The sequence below is a fragment of the Bufo gargarizans genome, chromosome 11, assembly GCF_014858855.1.
Source record: "Bufo gargarizans isolate SCDJY-AF-19 chromosome 11, ASM1485885v1, whole genome shotgun sequence".
In the NCBI taxonomy this organism is placed as follows: domain Eukaryota; kingdom Metazoa; phylum Chordata; class Amphibia; order Anura; family Bufonidae; genus Bufo; species Bufo gargarizans.
Window position 1 is genome coordinate 81,661,116 of NC_058090.1, and position 21,338 is coordinate 81,682,453.

At 43.2% G+C, this 21,338-nt stretch overlaps 1 protein-coding gene across 1 annotated transcript in view; it reads right to left on the reverse strand.

The window, feature by feature from the left end:
• Nucleotides 1–525: 525 nt before the first annotated feature.
• LOC122921718 (receptor-interacting serine/threonine-protein kinase 4-like) overlaps nt 526–21,338 on the reverse strand; it is a 51,931-nt gene continuing 31,118 nt past the window's right edge. Inside the window, exons 7-10 of the mRNA XM_044271906.1 lie at nt 20,172–20,226; nt 20,024–20,091; nt 16,070–16,127; nt 526–1,942 (exon numbers count right to left, since the gene is read on the reverse strand). Coding sequence (XP_044127841.1) covers nt 1,686–1,942; nt 16,070–16,127; nt 20,024–20,091; nt 20,172–20,226 — 438 coding nt within the window. The 3' untranslated portion in view covers nt 526–1,685. The remainder of the gene's footprint in view (nt 1,943–16,069; nt 16,128–20,023; nt 20,092–20,171; nt 20,227–21,338) is intronic.

Below are 21,338 nucleotides of genomic sequence, written 5' to 3' on the forward strand. Positions count from 1 at the left end.
CCCGGGCATATGGGGGGAACTTAATAGTCTTGGATAACCCCTTTAATGATATCTATCTCATATCTATCTATCTTCTATCTATCTTCCATCGATCTTCCATCGATCTTCCATCGATCTTCCATCGATCTTCCATCTATCTATCTTCTATCTATCTTCCATCTATCTTCTATCGATCTTCTATCTATCTTCCATCTATCTTCCATCTATCTTCCATCTATCTTCCATCGATCTTCTATCGATCTTCTATCTTCTATCTATCTTCTATCTATCTTCTATCTATCTTCTATCTATCTTCTATCTATCTTCCATCTATCTTCCATCTATCTTCTATCGATCTTCTATCGATCTTCTATCGATCTATGATCATTTTGACCTTTACTTTTTCATGCCACATTCTGCTCTGTAGCTATAATGATACCATATAATTATCAGGTTCTTAACCTGTGATTCCCCAGGTACACCAATGTTGCGGCCACGGGGAATAACAGATACAACACAGACGCATCACGGAAACATCAATTAATTTCACAAATAACTTTTAATGTTTAGAACAGTTTCTCTCTAAGGAAGGCTCCCTGAGTATACATCAAAGGTGTGCTTGGGTTCTATCCATCGGCAGAGGACAAAACAGCGTGATGTTGGCCTTTTGTCAAAGGCACATGTAAAACAATTCTCTTGACGTGTACAGTGCTTAACATGTATAAATCTATGCGTGATCAAAAAATTTGGCACAATAGATATTAATTCCAAGAAGTGTACAAAGAAACAAAGGAAATTCATTACGAGTGGAAGAAAGGTGATTCAGATATCAATACAGAAAAAGGGTTCTCTGCAGTTCGAGTAAAGTCAACCTATGGATTGCCCTAGCCCAAGAGGTAGTAATGGTTGACACCACGTCACCATTTTAAAAGGGCTAGGATTAAAGGGCACCTGTCAGCAGTACCAACTCTATGAAACCATGCACGGTAGGTTCAGTTGGCTGGTAGGGTTAATCCCGCTGATTAAAATGATACATATCTTGTGAAAATCGGTTGTGTCGTTCCCAAGAAAACAGACCTTTATTTTTCATGTAACTGGGGGCTCCAGTGAACCAAGGGGCGTGGCCAGTCCCAGACAGCTGAGATGCACTGAGTGTATAGGCCCCGCCCCTCAGAGTGATGAAGCCCACAAATGCATAAAGAATAAAAGTCATTTTTTCTCAGGAACTCTACAACCAATTTTCATAAGACCGGTGTCATTTTAATCAGCAGGGTGAACCCTACTAGTTCATTAAGTTTGATCCTGTTGATAGGTGCCCTTTAAGCACTGAAAGCTATATAACAATGGGTTAACTTTAATAACCTGTGCCTTTTTTCATTCTATGTAACTATAAAACACTGAATGGTTTAAGAAAAGAAGTTTATTCACATGATTGTTTATCCTACAGGGAATTTCCCATCTATGTTTGGGGGTCTCCCAACCTCGCCCCACCTGCATGCAGCAGCCAAAAGTGGTCAGACCCAAATAGATGAATGGGGCTGCTTCAGTAAGTCCAAACGCCTCTGACTGCTGCATCCAGGCCGGGCGGATACGAGTGACTCCATTCTACAGTCTAGAGGAAGGTGCGGGTCCCACAGTTGGGAATATTTGGGATGGGAATGCCCATTTAATGGCATCATGTCTGGAATACCAACTCCAACAATTCTTCAAATCACGCCTTGTTTCAGTGATCTCATCAATCCTTCATGGTAATGGTTCATGAGCTGGAGAAACTCCCTACAGCTCTCCTGACCCTTGTTGATGCTCATGAGTAACGTCTTCCTGATCTGTTCCTGGACGGAGCCGACGGTTATGAAGTTTAGTTCCTCTTGTGTCAATGTACTTTTGGAGAAGAGGACATCTAATATTTCACTCAGGTCGGGTTTGGCTTGAACAATCTGTGCAAAGTTTGATTGTAAGAAACCTAACATGATATAAAAAAGATACATAAGCAGTCAGTATACAATTTTGGACTGCATCTAGAAAGTTTTCGACCCCCCCCCCCCCCCATCAAAAGTAATAAGAAGTTAAGTTTTGATAAGAATAACGGTTTGACATAGTGACAGTAAAAATGCATGATGACTGACCGTCTCCCCAGTGAGGAGATCCCAGGAGTGGTTCCATTGCTATGGCAGCCTAGGAACTTCTGGAGGCTCCAAGGTCTGTCATAGAAAGGTTCCTATCAAGCACTGTCTATAATAAATTATTGCAATGTATGGGAGAAGTGATCAGTCGATTGCACGGTAAAGTCTCCTAGGGGGACTAAAATAAAGTGAAAAAAAAAATGTATAAGATAAATAAATAAATAATAATTATATAGTAGAAAACGGACAGCACATCCAGTAGAAAATCGTGGTTTATTGACCCATGTGGGACAGTGAAGCAACGTTTCGGCTCGGACACAGAGCCTTTCTCAAGCATAAAACATAAGTGCATTACAGAGTATAAATAGCCAAACATGATTAGGGGGTGGAGCAAACAATATACATAGTAATTACAATAAAATCACAATATCAAAATACTAATCATTATAAAGTGACATTCTATAGTGTATGGTGATAATCACAAAGGACATAATTGTATATAGAATAAATCAAATGGTGTTCCCATATTACATAAAATCAAAAAATCTCATAACTGCCACCAATGATCATCAGCTGCTGTGTATCATAATGCTCAAATTAAAATATCACCAGGTGGAGTAAAGGATAAGATCAAAAACATACCCATCAGACACATCATCGGTCCACATGCAATCGATTGCCAAACTTGGCGTGTAACAACTAACAGTGCGCAGGCGCCAGGTTGCGTCCTGAATACATGATCTCATGCCGTAGCCGGAGTAGGCGTATCGTAAGCCTCCTCCCCTTTCAGACGTAACAAAACAGGTCACTGATTCCAACCTTCCAACGCGCATGCCCACAAGGTAACGGGAAGCGCCATATTGGTAAACTGCCCCAAGCTGTATAACTATTATAGTATCGGCAGGTAGGAAGCAAATAAAGGAAGGGGAAACTCCTTGTCAAAGGGGTACACCATCCTGATAGTGGACATGCAATGAAAGCCCGACGGGCACTGCCGTGCCGATCGCGCAACTAAGCACCGCCCCATACACGCCTCCTACCACAGCAAAAAACAGGGTTCTCCTGACAACTCTGGGATACAGTATAAAATAAATATATCATGATGCTGTTCCGTAGGGCGTGTTCGTGTCTTCTCCATATTACTCAACATCATTCATCCAAGATTTTGAGCAGGAGGAGTAAGTCATCAAAATCTTGGACGAATGATGTTGAGTAATATGGAGAAGACACGAACATGCCCTACGGAAACAGCATCATGATCCCATGCCATCATTAAACAAAACGATTTCAGTGTCTTTTGTGCCATTGTCCAGGTTGTGCCTTGATATATGTCTTTTAGGGCTCTTTCACACTTGCGGCAGGACGGATCCGGCAGGCTGGTCTCCCTGTCGGATCCGTCCTTCCGCTGTTTCGCCGAGCCGCCGGACCGCCGCTCCGTCCCCATTGACTATAATGGGGACGGGGGCTGAGCTCCGGCGCAGCACGACGAAAGCCGCCGGACTAAAAAGTCGGATATGCAGGACTTTTTAGTCCGGCGGCTTTCGCCGTGCACCACCGTGCTGCGCCAGAGCTCCGCCCCTGTCCCCATTATAGTCAATGGGGACGGAGCGGCGGTCCGGCGAAACAGAGGAAGGACGGATCCGACAGGGAGACCAGCCTGCCTGATCCGTCCTGCCGCAAGTGTGAAAGGGGCCTTATACTGTATCCCAGAGTTGTCAGGAGAACCCTGTTTTTGGCTGTGGTAGAAGGCGTGTATGGGGCGGTGTTTAGTTGCGCGATCGGCACGGCAGTGCCCGTCGGGCTTTTATTGCATGTCCACTATCAGGATGGTGTACCCCTTTGACAAGGAGTTTCCCCTTCCTTTATTTGCTTCCTACCTGCCGATACTATAATAGTTATACAGCTTGGGGCAGTTTGCCAATATCCAATATGGCGCTTCCCGTTACCCTTGTGGGCATGCGCGTTGGAAGGTTGGAATCAGTGACCTGTTTTGTTACGTCTGAAAGGGTGAGGAGGCTTACGATATGCCTACTCCGGCTACGGCATGAGATCATGTATTCAGGACGCAACCTGGCGCCTGCGCACTGTTAGTTGTTACACGCCAAGTTTGGCAATCGATTGCACGTGGATGGGTATGTTTTTGATCTTTTTGTACTGGATGTGCTGTCCGTTTTCTACTATTATTTTGGGGTAAGGAGTCACACCCTTGGACATAGCACCCGCTGTATATTTATGTGAATTGGTGCTGCCATTTTTTCTTTATATATATATATATATTTTAAACATAGGCATCTGAGGGGTTAATATATATATATATATGCTGCGGTCGAATGCAACCATGTCATCTGAGCGGTAAATTGCTGAGCTCCTGGTGACAGAATGGTTCCCCTGTGCTGAGATTGCGGATGCCGTTCGGTTGCTATGGCAGCCTCGGGCCTTCTGAAGGCTGTGAGGCCTGTCATAGTGAAATTCCAATCAAGCATCAGTTCTGCGTTGCGTGAAAAATGCAGCATGTTCTATATTCTGCGTTTTTCACGCAGCCCTGGCCCCATAGAAGTCAATGGGGCTTCAGTGAAAAACGCATTGCATCCGGAAGCATTTTTTCATGATGGTCGCTAGGAGATGTTGTTTGTAAACCTTCAGGTTTTTTATCACGAGCATGAAAAACGCATCAAAACGCATTGCACCCGCGCGAAAAAAACTGAACGCAATCGCAGACAAAACTGACTGAACTTGCTTGCAAAATGGTGCGAGTTTCACTGAACGCACCCGGAGCTAATCCGTCACGCTTGTGCGAAAGGGGCTTAACTCAATGCAGTTAGAGAGAAGCGATCACATGCTTGCATGTTAAAGTCCCCTAGGGGGAGCTTTAGACAGGTTAAAAAAAAAAAAAAAAAAAAGAACTTAAGATTTTTAAATATATAATAAAAAAAAAAAATAAAAAAAAATTCTAATAACTCTGCTTCCCCTCGTAAAAAAAAAATTAAAAATGCTGTGTCCCTAAAATGTCCGTACTATTAAAATATAAAATTGTTTATAACGTACAATGAACGGTGTAACGGAAAAAATTCTAAATAGTTGATTCCCTGTTTTTGGTCACTTCACCTCCCAAACTATTGAAAAAAAATATTTAAATAAAAAAAAAAAATCATACACATCCCATAAGGCTAGGGCTACACAGCGACAGCAAGTTTGTTTTTCATCTTTCAGAATGATTGCGTTCAGTTTTTTTCTGCGCGGGTGTAATGCGTTTTGATACGTTTTTCACGCACATGATAAAAAAAACCTTGAAGGTTTACAAACAACATCTCTTAGCAACCATCAGTGAAAAACGCACTGCAGTCGTGCTGAGACCCCATTCATTCCTATGGTAGCACTGCTCCACTACGATCATTGGTCACACGCCAGCTGTCGCGGGCAAAATCGCCGTGTAGCCGCACCCTTATTGTAGCAGTGCGGTCTGTTCACACCCATTCATGGAAGGCTGTCTTTGCCCACTTTATTATGTCAGTTACTTTTACAACCAGCTTGCATGTAACAGCCTCCTCCTGCATGTGTCCATTACAAGCTGACTGCATCTCAGCAGCTTCCTCCTTCACGGTCAGCTTGCTCCAGAGTCCTCCAGCCTTCAGAAGAGGCTGGAACGCCCTGCTCTGAGTAAACCCTGCCAGATAGACTGAAAATGAGCTTCTATAGGTGGGAGGATATGCTCTCCCTATAACACTTCACTGTGTGACTAGCTTCTTCTGGGGGCGGGCGCGCCGGGAACCTAGCTTCCTTTATAGGCACATTTTGATGGACAGGATCTCCAGCCAATCAGCGGCCAAATGGTGCAGAGTGACTGAAAGGTTGTATTTGGGCTTTATATCACTTTTTAACTGCTTCCTGACGCAGTGATTTTCAATTTTTTCATTTTTTGCTTTCCCAGAGCCATAACTTTTTCAATTTTTTTTTTTTCTGTTAACATAGCTGTACGAGGGCTCGTTTTCTGGAAATAATTTTTAAATGGTGTGGTTTGTTTTTACGGCTTTCTCTATGTGTTAAAATCAACCAATTAACTTTATTCTGAGGGTCAGCACGATTACAGCTATACCAGATTTATATAGTTTTTTTTGTGTTTTAACCCCTTCCCGACACATGACGTACTACTACGTCATGAAAGTCGGGGACTTAATAGTACGTCATAGATAACTCCGGTCATCGCGCGGTGACCAGAATAAGATGACTGCACTAATCGGCAGTCAGCCATCTTAGCTGAAGGCGAGGAGGAGTTTTTCCGCCACCCTGCAGCCCCGATCGCTGCGATTGGCTGGCTAGTGAAGACCGGCCCATCGCAGCGCCGGCAATGTATGGAGCTGCAGGGGGGCTCGGCTAGAGGTGGGAGGGCTGATGAGCCCATGTCTCCTCCTAGGTCAGGGAGGGGACACCAGACACACATGTCCCTTCGCAGCGCTGTGATTGGCTGGAGTAATGCTCCAGCCTATGGCGGCGCTATACTACTATTGGCCTATCTGTGGTGCTGCCGGTGGCTGGGACGGAGGTGATTGGGGCTGATTACATCAGCCCATGTCACCTCCGAGGTCAGGAAGGGGACATCAGGCACTGATGTCCCCTCCCAGCGCTGCGATTGGCTGGAACAATGTTCCAGCCAATGGCAGCGCTATGAAGCAGAAAGAACCGTTGGTGCCTCTCTGCAGGCAGCCATTCTAGCTTGGTGACTGCTTGCAGAGAGGACCTGTGCCCCTCTGTGCTGCTCGTTGTCGGCTGGGACTTGTGGTACTACCACATAAATCAGTGCTTTTCACTCAGTGAAACACCTGTTTGCTAAAAAGTACCTTTTCCACCACTTAAAATGTTCGTATGATGGTGCTCTTTCTGAAATGGGGTCACTTCTTGGGTTTTTGTAATTTCTGGAGACCTCAGGAAATTTTTTAAATGCGACATGGCAGCTAAAATCCATGTTTGCCAATTCAGGCCTGCAAAAAACATATTTTGCACTTTGCCTCTAAAGGCCTGCTGTGCGCTAATACAGCAGGCTACGAGCACATATGGGGTGTTCGCAAAATGGGGAACATATACTGGGGTGCATTTTCTCCTTTAGCCCCTTGTAAAAGTAAAAAATTGGGGTCTGCTAGTATTTTTTAATTTTTACAAATGTGTGCTTTGAAATGCTTGTCTCAAGTAATTCTGCCTTCTGTGAGACACCTGTTTGCTAAAAAGTACCCTTTCCACCACTTAAAATGTTCGTACGGGGGTGCTCTTTCCAAAATGGGGTCACTTCTGGGGGTTTTTCATTTCTAGGGACCTAAGGAATTTTTTTAAATGTGACATGGCAGCTAAAATCCATGTTTGCCAATTCAGGCCTGCAAAAACCATATTTTGTACTTTGCCTGCTGTGCGCCAAAACAGCAGGATACGAGCACATATGGGGTGTTCGCAAAATGGAGAGAAAATGAGGAATATATACTGGGGTGCATTTCCTCATTTAACCACTTGTGAAAGTGAAAAATTGGGGTCTGCTAGTAATTTTTCATTTTTACAAATGTGTGCTTTGAAATCCTCTCTCTAGTATTTCTGCCTTCTGTGAGACAACTGTTTAGTAAAAAGTCCCCTTTCCACCACTTAAAATGTTCGTATGGGGGTGCTCTTTCCAAAATGGGGTCACTTCTTGGGGTTTTTCATTTCTGGGGACTTCAGGAAATTTTTTAAATGTGACATGGCAGCTAAAATCCATGTCTGTTTACTCAAGCCTGCAAAAACCATATTTTGCACTTTGCCTCTAAAGGCCTGCTGTGCACCAATACAGCAGGCTATAAGCACATCTGGGGTGTTTGCAAAATGAGGAGAAAATGGGGAACATATACTGGGGTGCATTTTCTCCTTTAACCCCTTGTGAAAATGAAAAATTGGGGTCTGCTAGTGATGTTTCATTTTTACAAATGTGTGCTTTGAAATGCTTGTCTCAAGTAATTCTGCCTTCTGTGAGACACCTGTTTGGTAAAAAGTACCCTTTCCACCACTTAAAATGTTCATACAGGGGTGCTCTTTCCGAAATGGGGTCACTTCTTGGGGTTTTTCATTTCTGGGGACCTCAGGAAATTTTTTAAATGCGACATGGCAGCTAAAATCCATGTTTGCCAATTCAGGCCTGCAAAAAACATATTTTGCACTTTGCCTCTAAAGGCCTGCTGTGCACCAAAACAGCAGGCTACGAGCACATATGGGGTGTTCACAAAATGGGGAGAAAATGGGGAACATATACTGGGGTGCATTTTCTCCTTTAACCCCTTGTGAAAGTGAAAAATTGGGTTCTGCTAGTAATTTTTGATTTTTACAAATGTGTGCTTTGAAATGCTTGTCTCAAGTAATTCTGCCTTCTGCGAGACACCTGTTTGGTAAAAAGTACCCTTTCCACCACTTAAAATGTTCGTACGGGGGTGCTCTTTCCGAAATGGGGTCACTTCTTGGGGTTTTTCATTTCTGGGAACCTCAGGAATTTATTTAATGCAACATGGCACCTTAAATCCATGTCTGCCAATTCAGGTCAGCAAAATCCATATTTAGCTGTTTGTATCTAGAGCCCTGCCATGCGCCAATACATCATTTTTTGAGCACATATGGGGTGTTGGCGTATTCGGGGGAAAATGGGGAACAAAATGTGGGGTGCATTTTGTCCTGTTACCTCTTTTGTCTTCATATGCGACCTAGCTCCCAATTACCATTCCAGCTAAATCCTCTTTCCTAACCGCCATATGGTGCTCCTTCCACTCTAAAGCCTGCCCTGCGGCCATGCATAATTTTTTGAGCACATATGGGGTGTTGGCGTATTCGGGGGCAAATGGGGAACAAAATGTTGGGGGCAAATGGGGAACAAAATGTTGGGTGCATTTTGTCCTGTTACCCCTTGTGAAAGTGAAAAATGTGGGTGTAAAGCAATTTTTTCTGAAAATTTTTACAGCCAAGCGTTATCTAATTCTGTGAAACGCCAAATGGGTCTAAGTGCTCACTACACACTTGAGGGATGTAGTTTCCAGAATGGGGTCACTTTTTGGGGGTTTCCACTCTAGGGGTACCTCAGGGTGTGTTCACTTGCAAGATGTCTGTGAATTATTCCGGTGAAATCTGCCTTCCAGAAGCCATTTGGTGCTCCTTTCCTTCTGACCCCTGTGGTACGCCCATATTGCAGTATACAAGCACATATAGGGTATTGCTGTAATCAGGAGAAAATGGGCAATAAATTAGGGGGTACATTTTCTCTAGTTCCCATTTTTGAAAGTGAAAAATTGAGGCCTAAATTTTCTGGAATTTTTTTAAATTTTTAATTTTCACAGCCGATTCCATGATTTACCTTTGAGGACAAAGTTCTCACTACACATCTTGAAATATTCCTTGAGGGGTGTAGTTTCCAGAATGAGGTCACTTTTGGGGGATTTCCACTTTAGGGGTACCTCAGGGTATCTTTATATGCAACATAGCTCCCAAAAGCCAATCCTGCAAGATCTGTCCTCCAAAAGCCCTATGGCGCTACTTCCCTTTTGGACCCTGCCATGCACCCATACATCATTTTCTGAGCACATATTGAGTGATGGCGTATTTGGGGGGAAATGGGGAACAAAATGTGGGGTGCATTTTGTCCTGTTACCCCTTGTGAAAGTGAAAAATGTGGGTGTAAAGCAACTTTTTCGGGAAGTGACATTTTGAAATTGAATTCCCATTTTCCTTTAATTCTCGTGGGGCGTCTAAAGGGTTAACAAAGTTTGTAAAATCAGTTTTGAATACCTTGAGGGGTGTAGTTTCTAAAATGGGGTGATTTATGGGTGGTTTCTAATATGTAAGCCCCAGAAAGTGACTTTATAACTGAACTGGTCCTGAAAAATTAGGGTTTTGGAAATATTGTTAAAAATTTTAAGATTTGCTTCTAAACTTCTAAGCCTTCTAACGTCCAAAAAAATAATAATGTAATTTTCAAAATGATCCAAACATGAAGTAGACATATGGGGAATGTAAAATAATTACTATTTTTGGAGGTATTACTATCTATTATAAAAGTAGAGAAATTGAAATTTTTTTAAAATTTTTGGTAAATTTGGTATTTTTTTAAAATAAAAATGATATATTTTATTTTACTCATTTTTACCACTGAAAACTATCTCAGAATGGCCTGTATAAGTAAAAGCGTTTTAAAGTTATTACCAAATAAAGTGACACATGGCAGATTTTCAAAAAATGGCCTGGGCAGGAAGGTGAAAACAGGCCCGGTGTTGAAGGGGTTAAAACTGTAAAAAATAAAATAAAAAAATAACATCTTTGAAAAAAAAAATATTCTTTGCATCCCCATATCCTGACCCCCATTTTTGGGGGGCGATCAGTAGGTTTTATTGATACCGTTTCAGAGTGTGTATGACTTTTTGATCACATTTTATAAAATGTTTTGGGGGGGGAGGTGAATCAACCGAAAAAAGGGCAAATAGGCCATTTAAAAAATTTTTTTTTTCCATTAGGCCGCGTTCACATCTCTGTTTAGACCCCTTTTACACTAATGATTTGTATTGGCTCCAGATGCGTTAGGCTACTTTCACACTTGCGTTCGGAGCGGATCCGTCTGGTATCTGCACAGACGGATCCGCCCCTATAATGCAAACGCTTAGATCCGTTCAGAACGGATCCGTTTGCATTACCATGAACAAAAAAAAAAAAAAAAAAATTTTTTTTTTTTTTTTGTTCATCATAGTGCAAACGGATCCGTTTTGACTTTACATTGAAAGTCAATGGGGGACGGATCCGTTTGAAAATTGAGCCATACTGTGTCAACGGATCCGTCCCCATTGACTACATTGTAAGTCTGGACGGATCCGTTTGCCTCCGCACGGCCAGGCGGACACCTGAACGCTGCAAGCAGCGTTCGGGTGTCCGCCTGCTGAGCGGAGCGGAGGCTGAACGCTGCCAGACTGATGCATTCTGAGCGGATCCTTATCCACTCAGAATGCATTTGGGCAGTACGGATCCGTTCGGGGCCGCTTGTGAGAGCCTTCAAACGGAACTCACAAGCGGAGCCCCGAACGCAAGTGTGAAAGTAGCCTTAGTAAAAACTCTCACCGTTTTACAAGCACGTTCAGTCAGTTTTGTCTGCGATTGCGTTCAGTTTTTTCCACGCGGGTGCAATGGGTTTTGATGCGTTTTTCATGCGTGTGATAAAAAACTGAAGGTCTACAAACAACATCTCTTAGCAACCATCAGTGAAAAACGCATTGCATCCGCACTTGCTCCTGGATGCAATGCGTTTTTCACTGAAGCCCCATTCACTTCTATGGGACTAGGGTTCATCAAGACATGGTTCATCACATTTCACCATAGTTGGTAAGAAATGGCTCACATACTAAACTGTTACAGGAAAATATTAACACTCAGAAGCTGATCAAGCGCCATAGCCACTGAGTGTCTGCTTTTTTACATAGTCCATGATTGGCGACAACACCGATCACCCTCAGATGCCATGGCATCTGCACGGTCATTTACCAGGAGAGCTGCACTTCCAATGTCCAGATGTCTCTTCTGAAAGGAGATCACGGAAGCCATTCGGTTGCTATGGCAGCCTGGGGCCTTCTGAAAGTTCCTACCATGCCCTGCCCGTGGTAAATCATTGCAATCTATCAGACGACTGCATGTTAAAATCCCCTAGAGGGACTAAAAATAAGTCTAAAAAAAAGTAAAAAATTAAAGTTTTTAAAGATGTTAAATATTAAAGGGCATCTGTCAGCAGATTTGTACCTATGAAAATGGCTGGCCTGTTGCATGTGCACTTGGCAGCTGATAACATCTGTGTTGGTATCATGTTCATGTGTGTCTGCATTGATGAGGAAAATTATGTTGATATATATGCAAATGAGCCTCTAGGAGCAATGGGGGCGTTTCCGTTACACCTTTGATTGACAGGGCCAGACAGTGTAAAGGTGATCACGCCTGTCTGGCCCTTTCAATCAAAGTGGAAAGGGCAGGGCAGTTGCAGAGAGAGCTGAGACTCTAGGTGTAATGGCAATTCCCCCGTTGCTCCTATAGACTCATTTGCATATATTAAAACTTAATTTATCTCAGACACATATGAACATGGAACCAAGACAGATGTCTTCACCTGCCAAGAGCATATGCAACAGGTCAGCAAGTTTTATGGGTACAAGTCTGCTGACAGATGCCCTTAAAGTCCACAAGAGACACATCACTGCTGCAGCCAGTTATTGGCTGCAGCGGAATGGATGATCATGCCTGTTCTGCGGATGAATTAAACAAGTCACGGACCAAAAGTTGGACACGAGAGGCGGGGAGTAGGTAAGTATGATTTTTTTCCATCACAGAGGCAGGCTGCAGGCTCCTTTAATGGTGTTTTCCTGTTCTGTCTAGCAGTTCTGAGATGATTTGTCATACCCAGTGGTGAACTTCCTTCTCTTTTCTTTAGAGGAGGAACTTACTACTGAACATGTGCAGCACAGTTTAAAGCATTGTAACTAGGAACCTTGGAGAAGCATGTAGACATTTAATATAGGGTACAGAAGAGAACACAGGAGAGGTGAGAACTGATTTTCTATCACCACTAGAACACCCTGCTTATCACTGTTTATAGTATAAGGGACAGGAGAGAACACAGGAGAGGTGAGAACTGATTATCTATCACCACTAGAACACCCTGGTTATCACTAGTATAAGGAAAGGGAATAACACAGGGGAGGTGAGAACTGATTATTTGTCATCACTAGAACATCCTGCCTATCACTGTTATAGTATAAGTGACAGGAGAGGTGAGAACTGATTATCTGTCACCGCTAGAACACCCTGCTTATCACTGTTTATAGTATAAGGGACAGGGGATAACACAGGAGAGGTGAGAACTGATTATCTATCACCACTAGAACACCCTCCTTATCACTGTTTATAGTATAAGGGACAGGGGATAACACAGGAGAGGTGAGAACTGATTATCTATCACCACTAGAACACCCTCCTTATCACTGTTTATAGTATAAGGGACAGGGGAAAACACAGGAGAGGTGAGAACTGATTATCTATCACCACTAGAATACCCTGCCTATCACTGTTATAGTATAAGGCAGGGATGGGCAAACTGCAACTGTCCAGCTGTTGTAAAACTAAAAATCCCAGCATGCCCAGTCTGCCTACAGCTATCAGCCTACAGATGGGATTTGTAGTTTTACAACAGCTGGAGAGCTGCAGTTTTCCCATCCCTGGTATAAGGGACAGGAGAGAACACAGGATAGGTGAGAACTGAATACCTATCACCACTAGAACACCCTGCTCATCACTGTTATATTACAAGGGACGGGAAAGAACACAAGAGAGGTGAGAACTGATTATCTAGCACCACTAGAAAAACCTACTTATGACTCTTTATAGTATAAGGTATAGGAGAGAACACAGGAGAGGTGAGAACTGACTATCTATAATAAATAGAACACCCTTCTTATCACTGTTTATAGTATAAGGAAGGAAGAGAACACAGGAGAGGTGAGAACTGATTATCTATCACCACTAGAAAACCCTGCTTATCACTGTTTATAGTATAAGGGACAGGGGAGAACACAGGAGAGGTGAGAACTGATTCTCTGTCACCACCAGAACACCCTGCTTATCACTGGTTTTGAAAAATAACGGCCTTAGATTGATAGAATATACGTTATATTTATGATTAATATTTCTAATCTTATCTAAATTTATGTGGAAGTTCATAAATTAATTAAACATTAATAACAGATAATATTTTTTAAGCTGGAAGTCAGTACATTTCTATCAACACCGACCCTACATTTCTGGTCGACCAAGCCTTCTGTCAACTGTGTCATTTTTGTCTGCCTGAAACAACAGATTGGTGGTGGTGAAAGGTGTTGAACGCCCACTGATCTGGTACTATTATGAGGGTAGGCCAACGATATCTAAGACCTAGAAAACCCCTTTAAAGAGCCTTAGGGTGGCCATAGACTATACCCGATATACACATTCATGCATGTGTTCTCAATAGGGAGAGGCAACTAAGCCCTTGTAAGACGACTCTCATGGCTGCTAAACTTCCTTGAGAACAAAAGGATGGGGCATGATGAAATCCAATCCTGGTGTATCGAGTGTTACGTGCAATGACCTCTTTAGTACCACCTCTAGGTAGCTACGCTGTCCGTCAATATCTGACCCACTGAAAGAGCTCTGAAACATCTTTATGGATATTAGCCAAATGAGATTACTAAATTATTCAATTTTCTATGTAGATGGTTCTCAAATGTGAAGATATGTTTTAAAAGAGGAGGTACAGTGGATATAAAAAGTCTACACACCCCTGTTAAAATGTCAGGTTTCTGTGATGTAAAAAAATGAATTTTTTCCACCTTTAATGTGACCTATAAACTGTACCACTCAATTGAAAAACAAACTGAAATCTTTTAGGTAGAGGGAATAAAAAAAATAAAATAATAATAATATGGTTGCATAAGTGTGCACACCCTTAAACTAATACTTTCTTAAAGCACCTTTTTGATTTTATTACATCACTCAGTCTTTTTGGGTATCAGTCTATCAGCATGGCACATTTTGACTTGGCAAGATTTGCCCACTCTACTTGGCAAAAACACTCAAAATCTGTCAGATTGCGAGGGCATCTCCTGTGCACAGCCATATTCAGATCACCCCACAGATTTTCAATCGGATTCAGATCTGGGCTCAGGCTGGGCCATTCCAAAACTGTAATCTTCCTCTGGTGAAGCCATTCCTTGGTTGATTTGGATGTATGTTTTGGGTCGTTGTCCTGCTGAAAGATGAAGTTCCTCTTCATGTTCAGCTTTCTAGCAGAAGCCTGAAGGTTTTGTGCCAATATTGACTGGTATTTGGAACTGTTCATAATTCCCTCTAGCTTAACTAAGGCCCCAGTTCCAGCTGAATAAAAACAGCCCCTCGGCATGATGCTGCCACCACCATGCTTCACTGTGGGTATGGTGTTCTTTTGGTGATGTGCAGTGTTGTTTTTGCGCCAAACATATCTTTTGGAATTATGGCCAAGAAGTTCAACCTTGGTTTCATCAGACCATAACACCTTTTCCCACATGCTTTTGGGAGACTTCAGATGTATTTTTGCAAAATTAGCCTGGCTTGGATGTTTTTCTTCGTAAGAAAAGGCCTTCGTCTTGCCACTCTACCCCATAGCCCATACATATGAAGAATACGAGAGATTGTTGTCACATGTACCACACAGCCAGTACTTGCCAGATATTCCTACAGCTCCTTTAATGATGCTGTAGGCCTCTTGGAAGTCTCCCAGAACAGTTTTCTTCTCGTCTTTTCATTAATTTTGGAGGGACGTCCAGTTCTGGGTAATGTCACTGTTGTGCCATATTTTCTCCACTTGATGATGACTGCCTTCACTGTGTTCCATGGTAGATCTAATGCCTTGGAAATTCTTTTGTACCCTTCTCCTAACTGATACCTTTTAACAATGAGATCCCTCTGATGCTTTGGAAGCTCTCTGTGGACCATGGCTTTTGCTGTGGGATGCGACTAAGAAAATTTCAGGAAAGACCAACTAGAGCAGCTGAACTTTATTTGGGGTTAATCAGAGGCACTTTAAATGATGGCCGGTGTATGCTGACTCCTATTTAACAGGATTTTGAATGTGATTGCATAATTATGAACACAGGCTACATCCACAGTTATAAGAGGGTGTGCACACTTATGCAAGCCACATTATTTTATTTATTTTTTTGTTTTCTTCCCTCTACCTAAAAGATTTCAGTTTGTTTTTCAATTGAGTGGTACAGTTTATAGGTCACATTAAAGGTGGAAAAAGTTCGGAAATGATTGATCATTTTCTCATTTTTTTACAGCACAGAAACCTGAGATTTTAACAGGGGTGTGTAGACTTTTTATATCCACTGTATATAGTTTTGTATGGCATTAGATACTTATTATCATGTGTTTACCTGCTGCATCTGCAATGTCTGGACTGGAGGTCTCTGTGGAAGCAGGTCTATCAGGAATCTGAAAAGAACCACAATGATCAGACTGAGGTTATGGCTACAAAGACACATAAGGAGCTTGGATTTCTCATAAACTATGTTACGTGGTCATGTAAGGTCATAACGTGACCCCATTGACAATCATTAGATGCAATATCGCAAGCTTTTAAATTGCAGGACTGAGGTCTGGTGGAGGAACTACGTTTGCACTTCATGGGTGATTTGATCTTTTAACGGGGAAATCCAGTCAAAAAGTAATTTTAATATGACATCTAACACATCCATACATTACAACATTAGGGATATGCGCCTACTCTAACTGTAAAAATGTCTTCCACCCAAGCCTATAAAGCAGGGGTACTCAACTGGCGGACGGGACCGTGGTTGCCAGCTGTCCAGACCCCTGCAGTGGCGTGCTAAGGCTAAGTGGGGGGGGGGGGGCTCTCAGGAGGTGCCTGAGTCCAGAAGCAATGAGCGCTTCCATCAATACAGATGGAAGCGCTCATTGCTGGAGCGCAGGGAGCTGATGTCCTGTCACTCACGGCTCAGCTCCCCGCGCTCCTCCCCTCCTTCAGGCCGAGGCGCTCTGAATGGTGAAGCAGGAAAACTTCTCTCTGCTCCACCATTCAGCCTGCAGGCACAGATCGTGCTGCCCGCCTGTGTGGGCGGAGCCTGCAGCCCGGAAATCTGCATAAGCTCTGTGTCTGCAGGGGAGAGAGGACTGTGAGCTTCAGGAACGGGACAAGGTGAGTAGTTACTGTGTTTTTTTTGTTTGTTTTTTTAACACAGAGGGGGCACAATGAGCATTTCTACTCTGGAGGGGACACAATAGGCATTTCTACTCTGGAGGGGACACAATGGGCATTTCTACTCTGGAGGAGGCACAATGGGCATTGATAATGTGAAGGGGGGACAATGGGCATTTCTACTATGGAGGGGGTGCACTGGGCATTTCTACTCTAGAGGGGGCACAATAGGCATTTCTACTCTAGAGGGGGCACAATAGGCATTTCTACTCTGGAGGGGACACAAGGGGCATTGCAAATGTGAAGGGGGCACAATGGACATTTCTACTCTGGAGGAGGCACAATGGGCATTGATAATGTGAACGGGGCACAATAGGCATTTTCAGTATGGAGGGGGCACAATGGGCATTTCTACTATAGAGGGGGCACAGTGCACAGAGGGCATTACTACTCTGAAGGGGGCACAGTGCACAGAGGGCATTACTACTATGAATGGGGCACAGAGGGCATTATTACTGTCAAGGGGGCACAATGAGCATTACTACTATTAAGGGGGCACAATGGGGATATCTACTATGGAGGGGGCACAGAGGGCAATATTACTGTGAAGGGGGCACAGAGGGCAATATTACTGTGAAGGGGGCACAATGGGCATTATTACTGTGAAGGGGGCACTATGGGCATTATTACTTTGAAGGGGGTACAATGGGCATTATTACTTTGAAGGGGTAAAATGGGCATTACTACTATTAAGGGGTATTATTACTGTAAAGGAGGCATAATTGGGATTATTACTATGAAGGGGGCACAATGAGGATTATTACTATGAAAGGGGCACAATGGGGATTATTACTGTGAAGGGGGCACAATGGGGATTATTACTATGAAGGGGACACAATAGGGATTATTACTATGAAGGGGGCACAATGGGGATTATTACTATGAAGGGGGCACAATGGGTATTATTACTATGAAGGGGGCACAATGGGGATTATTCCTGTGAAGGGGGCATAATGGGGATTATTACTATGAAGGGGACACAATAGGGATTATTACTATGAAGGGGACACAATGGGGATTATTACTATGAAGGGGACACAATGGGGATTATTACTATGAAGGGGACACAATGGGGATTATTACTATGAAGGGGGCACAATGAGGATTATTACTGTGAAGGGGGCACAATGGGGATTATTACTGTGAAGGGGCATAGATAGGGCATTACTACTGTGAGGGGGCACTTAGGATATTCATACTCTGTGGGAAGGAACTAAGGAGGCATCACAATGTGTCAGGGGCACTAAGGAGCATTATAATGTGTGGGAGCACCAAGGGATCACCCTGCTGTAAGGGTGCACTTAGGGGTATCATACTCTGTGGAGCACTAAAGGGATATCATACTGTCTGAGGGGCATTAAAGTGGCATCATTATTGTTAGGGGGCACTGAAAGGACATTCTTGCTGTTTGGTCGGCAGAAAGGAGATTAGGTGGGCTTGGAGGTGTGGATTATTGTAAAAAAAATATAATAATGCAGCGCTATATGCCAAAGGTGTTGTCCCTCCTTATATATTTTTTTGTTCTGCAGCTCAGACCTTCATCCTACAGCAGACTCAGGTATGTGGACCTTTACAAAAAGTATACTTGAGTACCCCTGCAGTATTACATGGTCAGCCAACTTCTATTTAATAGGGTTTGTCTCTAAGAGATAACCCCATTAAGCTATATGCAATTTACAATACCTTTCTGTTACTGGCTCCTTTATAATGTTCTCAACTTTGCAGAATCTCTATTTTTTGGAATGTATCTCAACAATAATCCCAGTGTCCTTCTGCTATGGACTCTTGTGATCAGCTGGAATCTGTGGCAGTAAGTGTTCAATTTTCCTGTAGTGCCTCCACAGGGGAAACTAGGAATTACACCATGCCCATTTAAAAGGATTTGCTGAATGTTTAATGCTGATGACCTGTTCTCAGGATAGGCCATCAGCATCTGATCGGTGGTGGTCAGACACCCGCCACCCAGGGGCGTAACTAAAGGCTCACGGGTCCTGGTGCAAGAGTTCAGCTCGGGCCCCCCTTCCCTCAGTGCTTTTTGGCCAGGGGCCGGGAAACGCATAGCCTTGGTGCTTCCTGAGGCAAAAATTAAAACGCTGTGGCACAAGGGTAGCAACTGCTACCTCTGCACCCCCTATAGCTACACCCCTGCCAGCACCTCCGCCGATCGGCTGTTTGAAGAGGCTCTGGTACTCATTGCAGCTTACCAAGCACAGCCCTGTACATTGGATAGCAGCTGTACTTGCTATTACAGCTTAGCCCCATTCATTTGAATAGGAGTGAGCTGCTCCTAGCCCATGTGGCCGATGAACGTGACATCCTACTCTTCAAACAGCTGATGGGCGGGAGTGTCGGGAGTCTGACTTCCATCAATAACATACTGATGACCTATGCTGAGGACAGGTCATCAGTATTGAACACCTGGACAACCCCTTTAAATCAATAGGTTGTATAATGCAGGACAGGACCTTCAGAGCGGTGACGCTCTTTGTAACCACTCCCCCCCCCCCCCTCATATTAACTCAAAATTCTTTAATAGGGTGCATAAAAAAGAGTTTTCTAGACTACACAATCCCTTTAAGAGAGGGTGCACAAAAGTGAAGCATTTCTGACTTTCCTGCCCAATGATAAAGGTCTCCACACATTATTGTATTGCTGTCCAAAATGCCCATTTTCAGTGGGACCAGCTGAGAATCTAATGTGTAGAGGGTGCTCCTAACTCTCATGAAAGTGATCGAGCTAATTCTTTTGCCTGAACTATTTGTTTTTCCTAAAAGAATCCACCAGATGGCAGAGACGTTCTCCTCTCATCCCACTGACATACATTTACTTAGCAGACCAAAAGTGTTATGTGCTATGGAGTCAGGAGAATTAGATGTGGGTGAAACTTTTGTTCGACCAATAACTGTTGAAGGTGCATTGTTAGATGATGGAGGAACCATCAGGGAACCATCAAGCTGCAACTGTGATAACAGAAACATATCAGGAATCAGTTGTAAATGCAGCTACTAACTTGGAAGTCCCTGTTCTCTTCTGGTTTATCTACACTATGATGCAACATATCTATTCTCCTGTGGCACATATCTCCACCATGCAGCAAATCCATCAGACTTACGTTGGCTGCTCCATTTTTGTCTTCATGTAGAATGTCTCTGAAAATACTTACACTGATGGTAGTGCTGTCTGCAGATAAATGGAAGGAGCGTTAGATATTGGTTATTTCTGACATTGACAAATGATGACAAATGACTAGAATCACACACCTGGGATGCAAGGTTCAGGATTTGACCTCGGCCTACAATCTGGGTTGTCTGAAGTCTGTAGGAACAATCCAAGGAGAAGTAACGTAAGCAAAAATCAACATCCTTCTGACAAATGATAATATGCTGACTTAAATCTTCTGAAGCGCCTCCCATTGACCATAGAAAACTACATCAGGTTGAACTTTTCAAGAGGAACATTTTTAAATATGCTCAAGGGATTATCCCACGAAAAGTATACTGTCCAGTCCACCTTCTCCTGCATTCAGTGGTGGACAGCAAAGTGATCTCACAGGCAAGCAGGAGAGGATCCCAGAGATGCAGGTGCTTGATTATCTCATGTGAGCTGTTGTCCACCTACAGAAAGGGAAGATAGTCCTCCAGAATAAAACAAAAATAGTTTTACATTGTGGGATAACCCCTATAAGGCTGCCCATATACAAAGCAGGCTGGGAACAAATAGCATGTACATGTGCGGTAATTAGCCACATGCCGATCCTACCATCAGGCCACGTCATGAATGGGCAGCCTTACACATTCTACTGTCTTGGAGCACGGACCTCCCATGGTCCATGCTGTGAAAAAATCTGGACAAAGTCATGACTGGTGTTGCAGTGGTCCCATAGTCAGAACAACTGTAGTAAAGAGTCTTCACCACCCATTCAGTTTCCATCAGGCTGTGTAAAAACGAGCGCCGAACGACTTCTATATCGTTGATCGACGCTCATCGAGGGCTGAAAATGACACGTGAAGGACTCATAGTCTATGGAAAATGATTAGGCCACACTCATACTACAATGGGCTAAATAAACTATTCTGGGTAAAATATCATAGATAAAACAGAATATACAGAAAGGACAGAGATAATCACTAAAATAGAGCAATTCTCAATCCTAAATGTTTTAATAGAAATACTGATTATAACAAGTAAATAAAAAGGAAAAACAGCTAGGATAACCAAAAACGCCTGCCACTGGACCATCACAGCGTGTCTACAGCGGCTACATCTCCATGGCAACAGACTACAAACAAACTTTGTGTCATCTAAAATTAAAACAAATAAGTCACAGGGGCCTGATGGGATACACCCAAAGCTATTAAAAGAGCTCAGCGGTGAACTAGCAAAACCATTAACAGATTTATTTAACCAATCACTGGCAACAGGAGTCG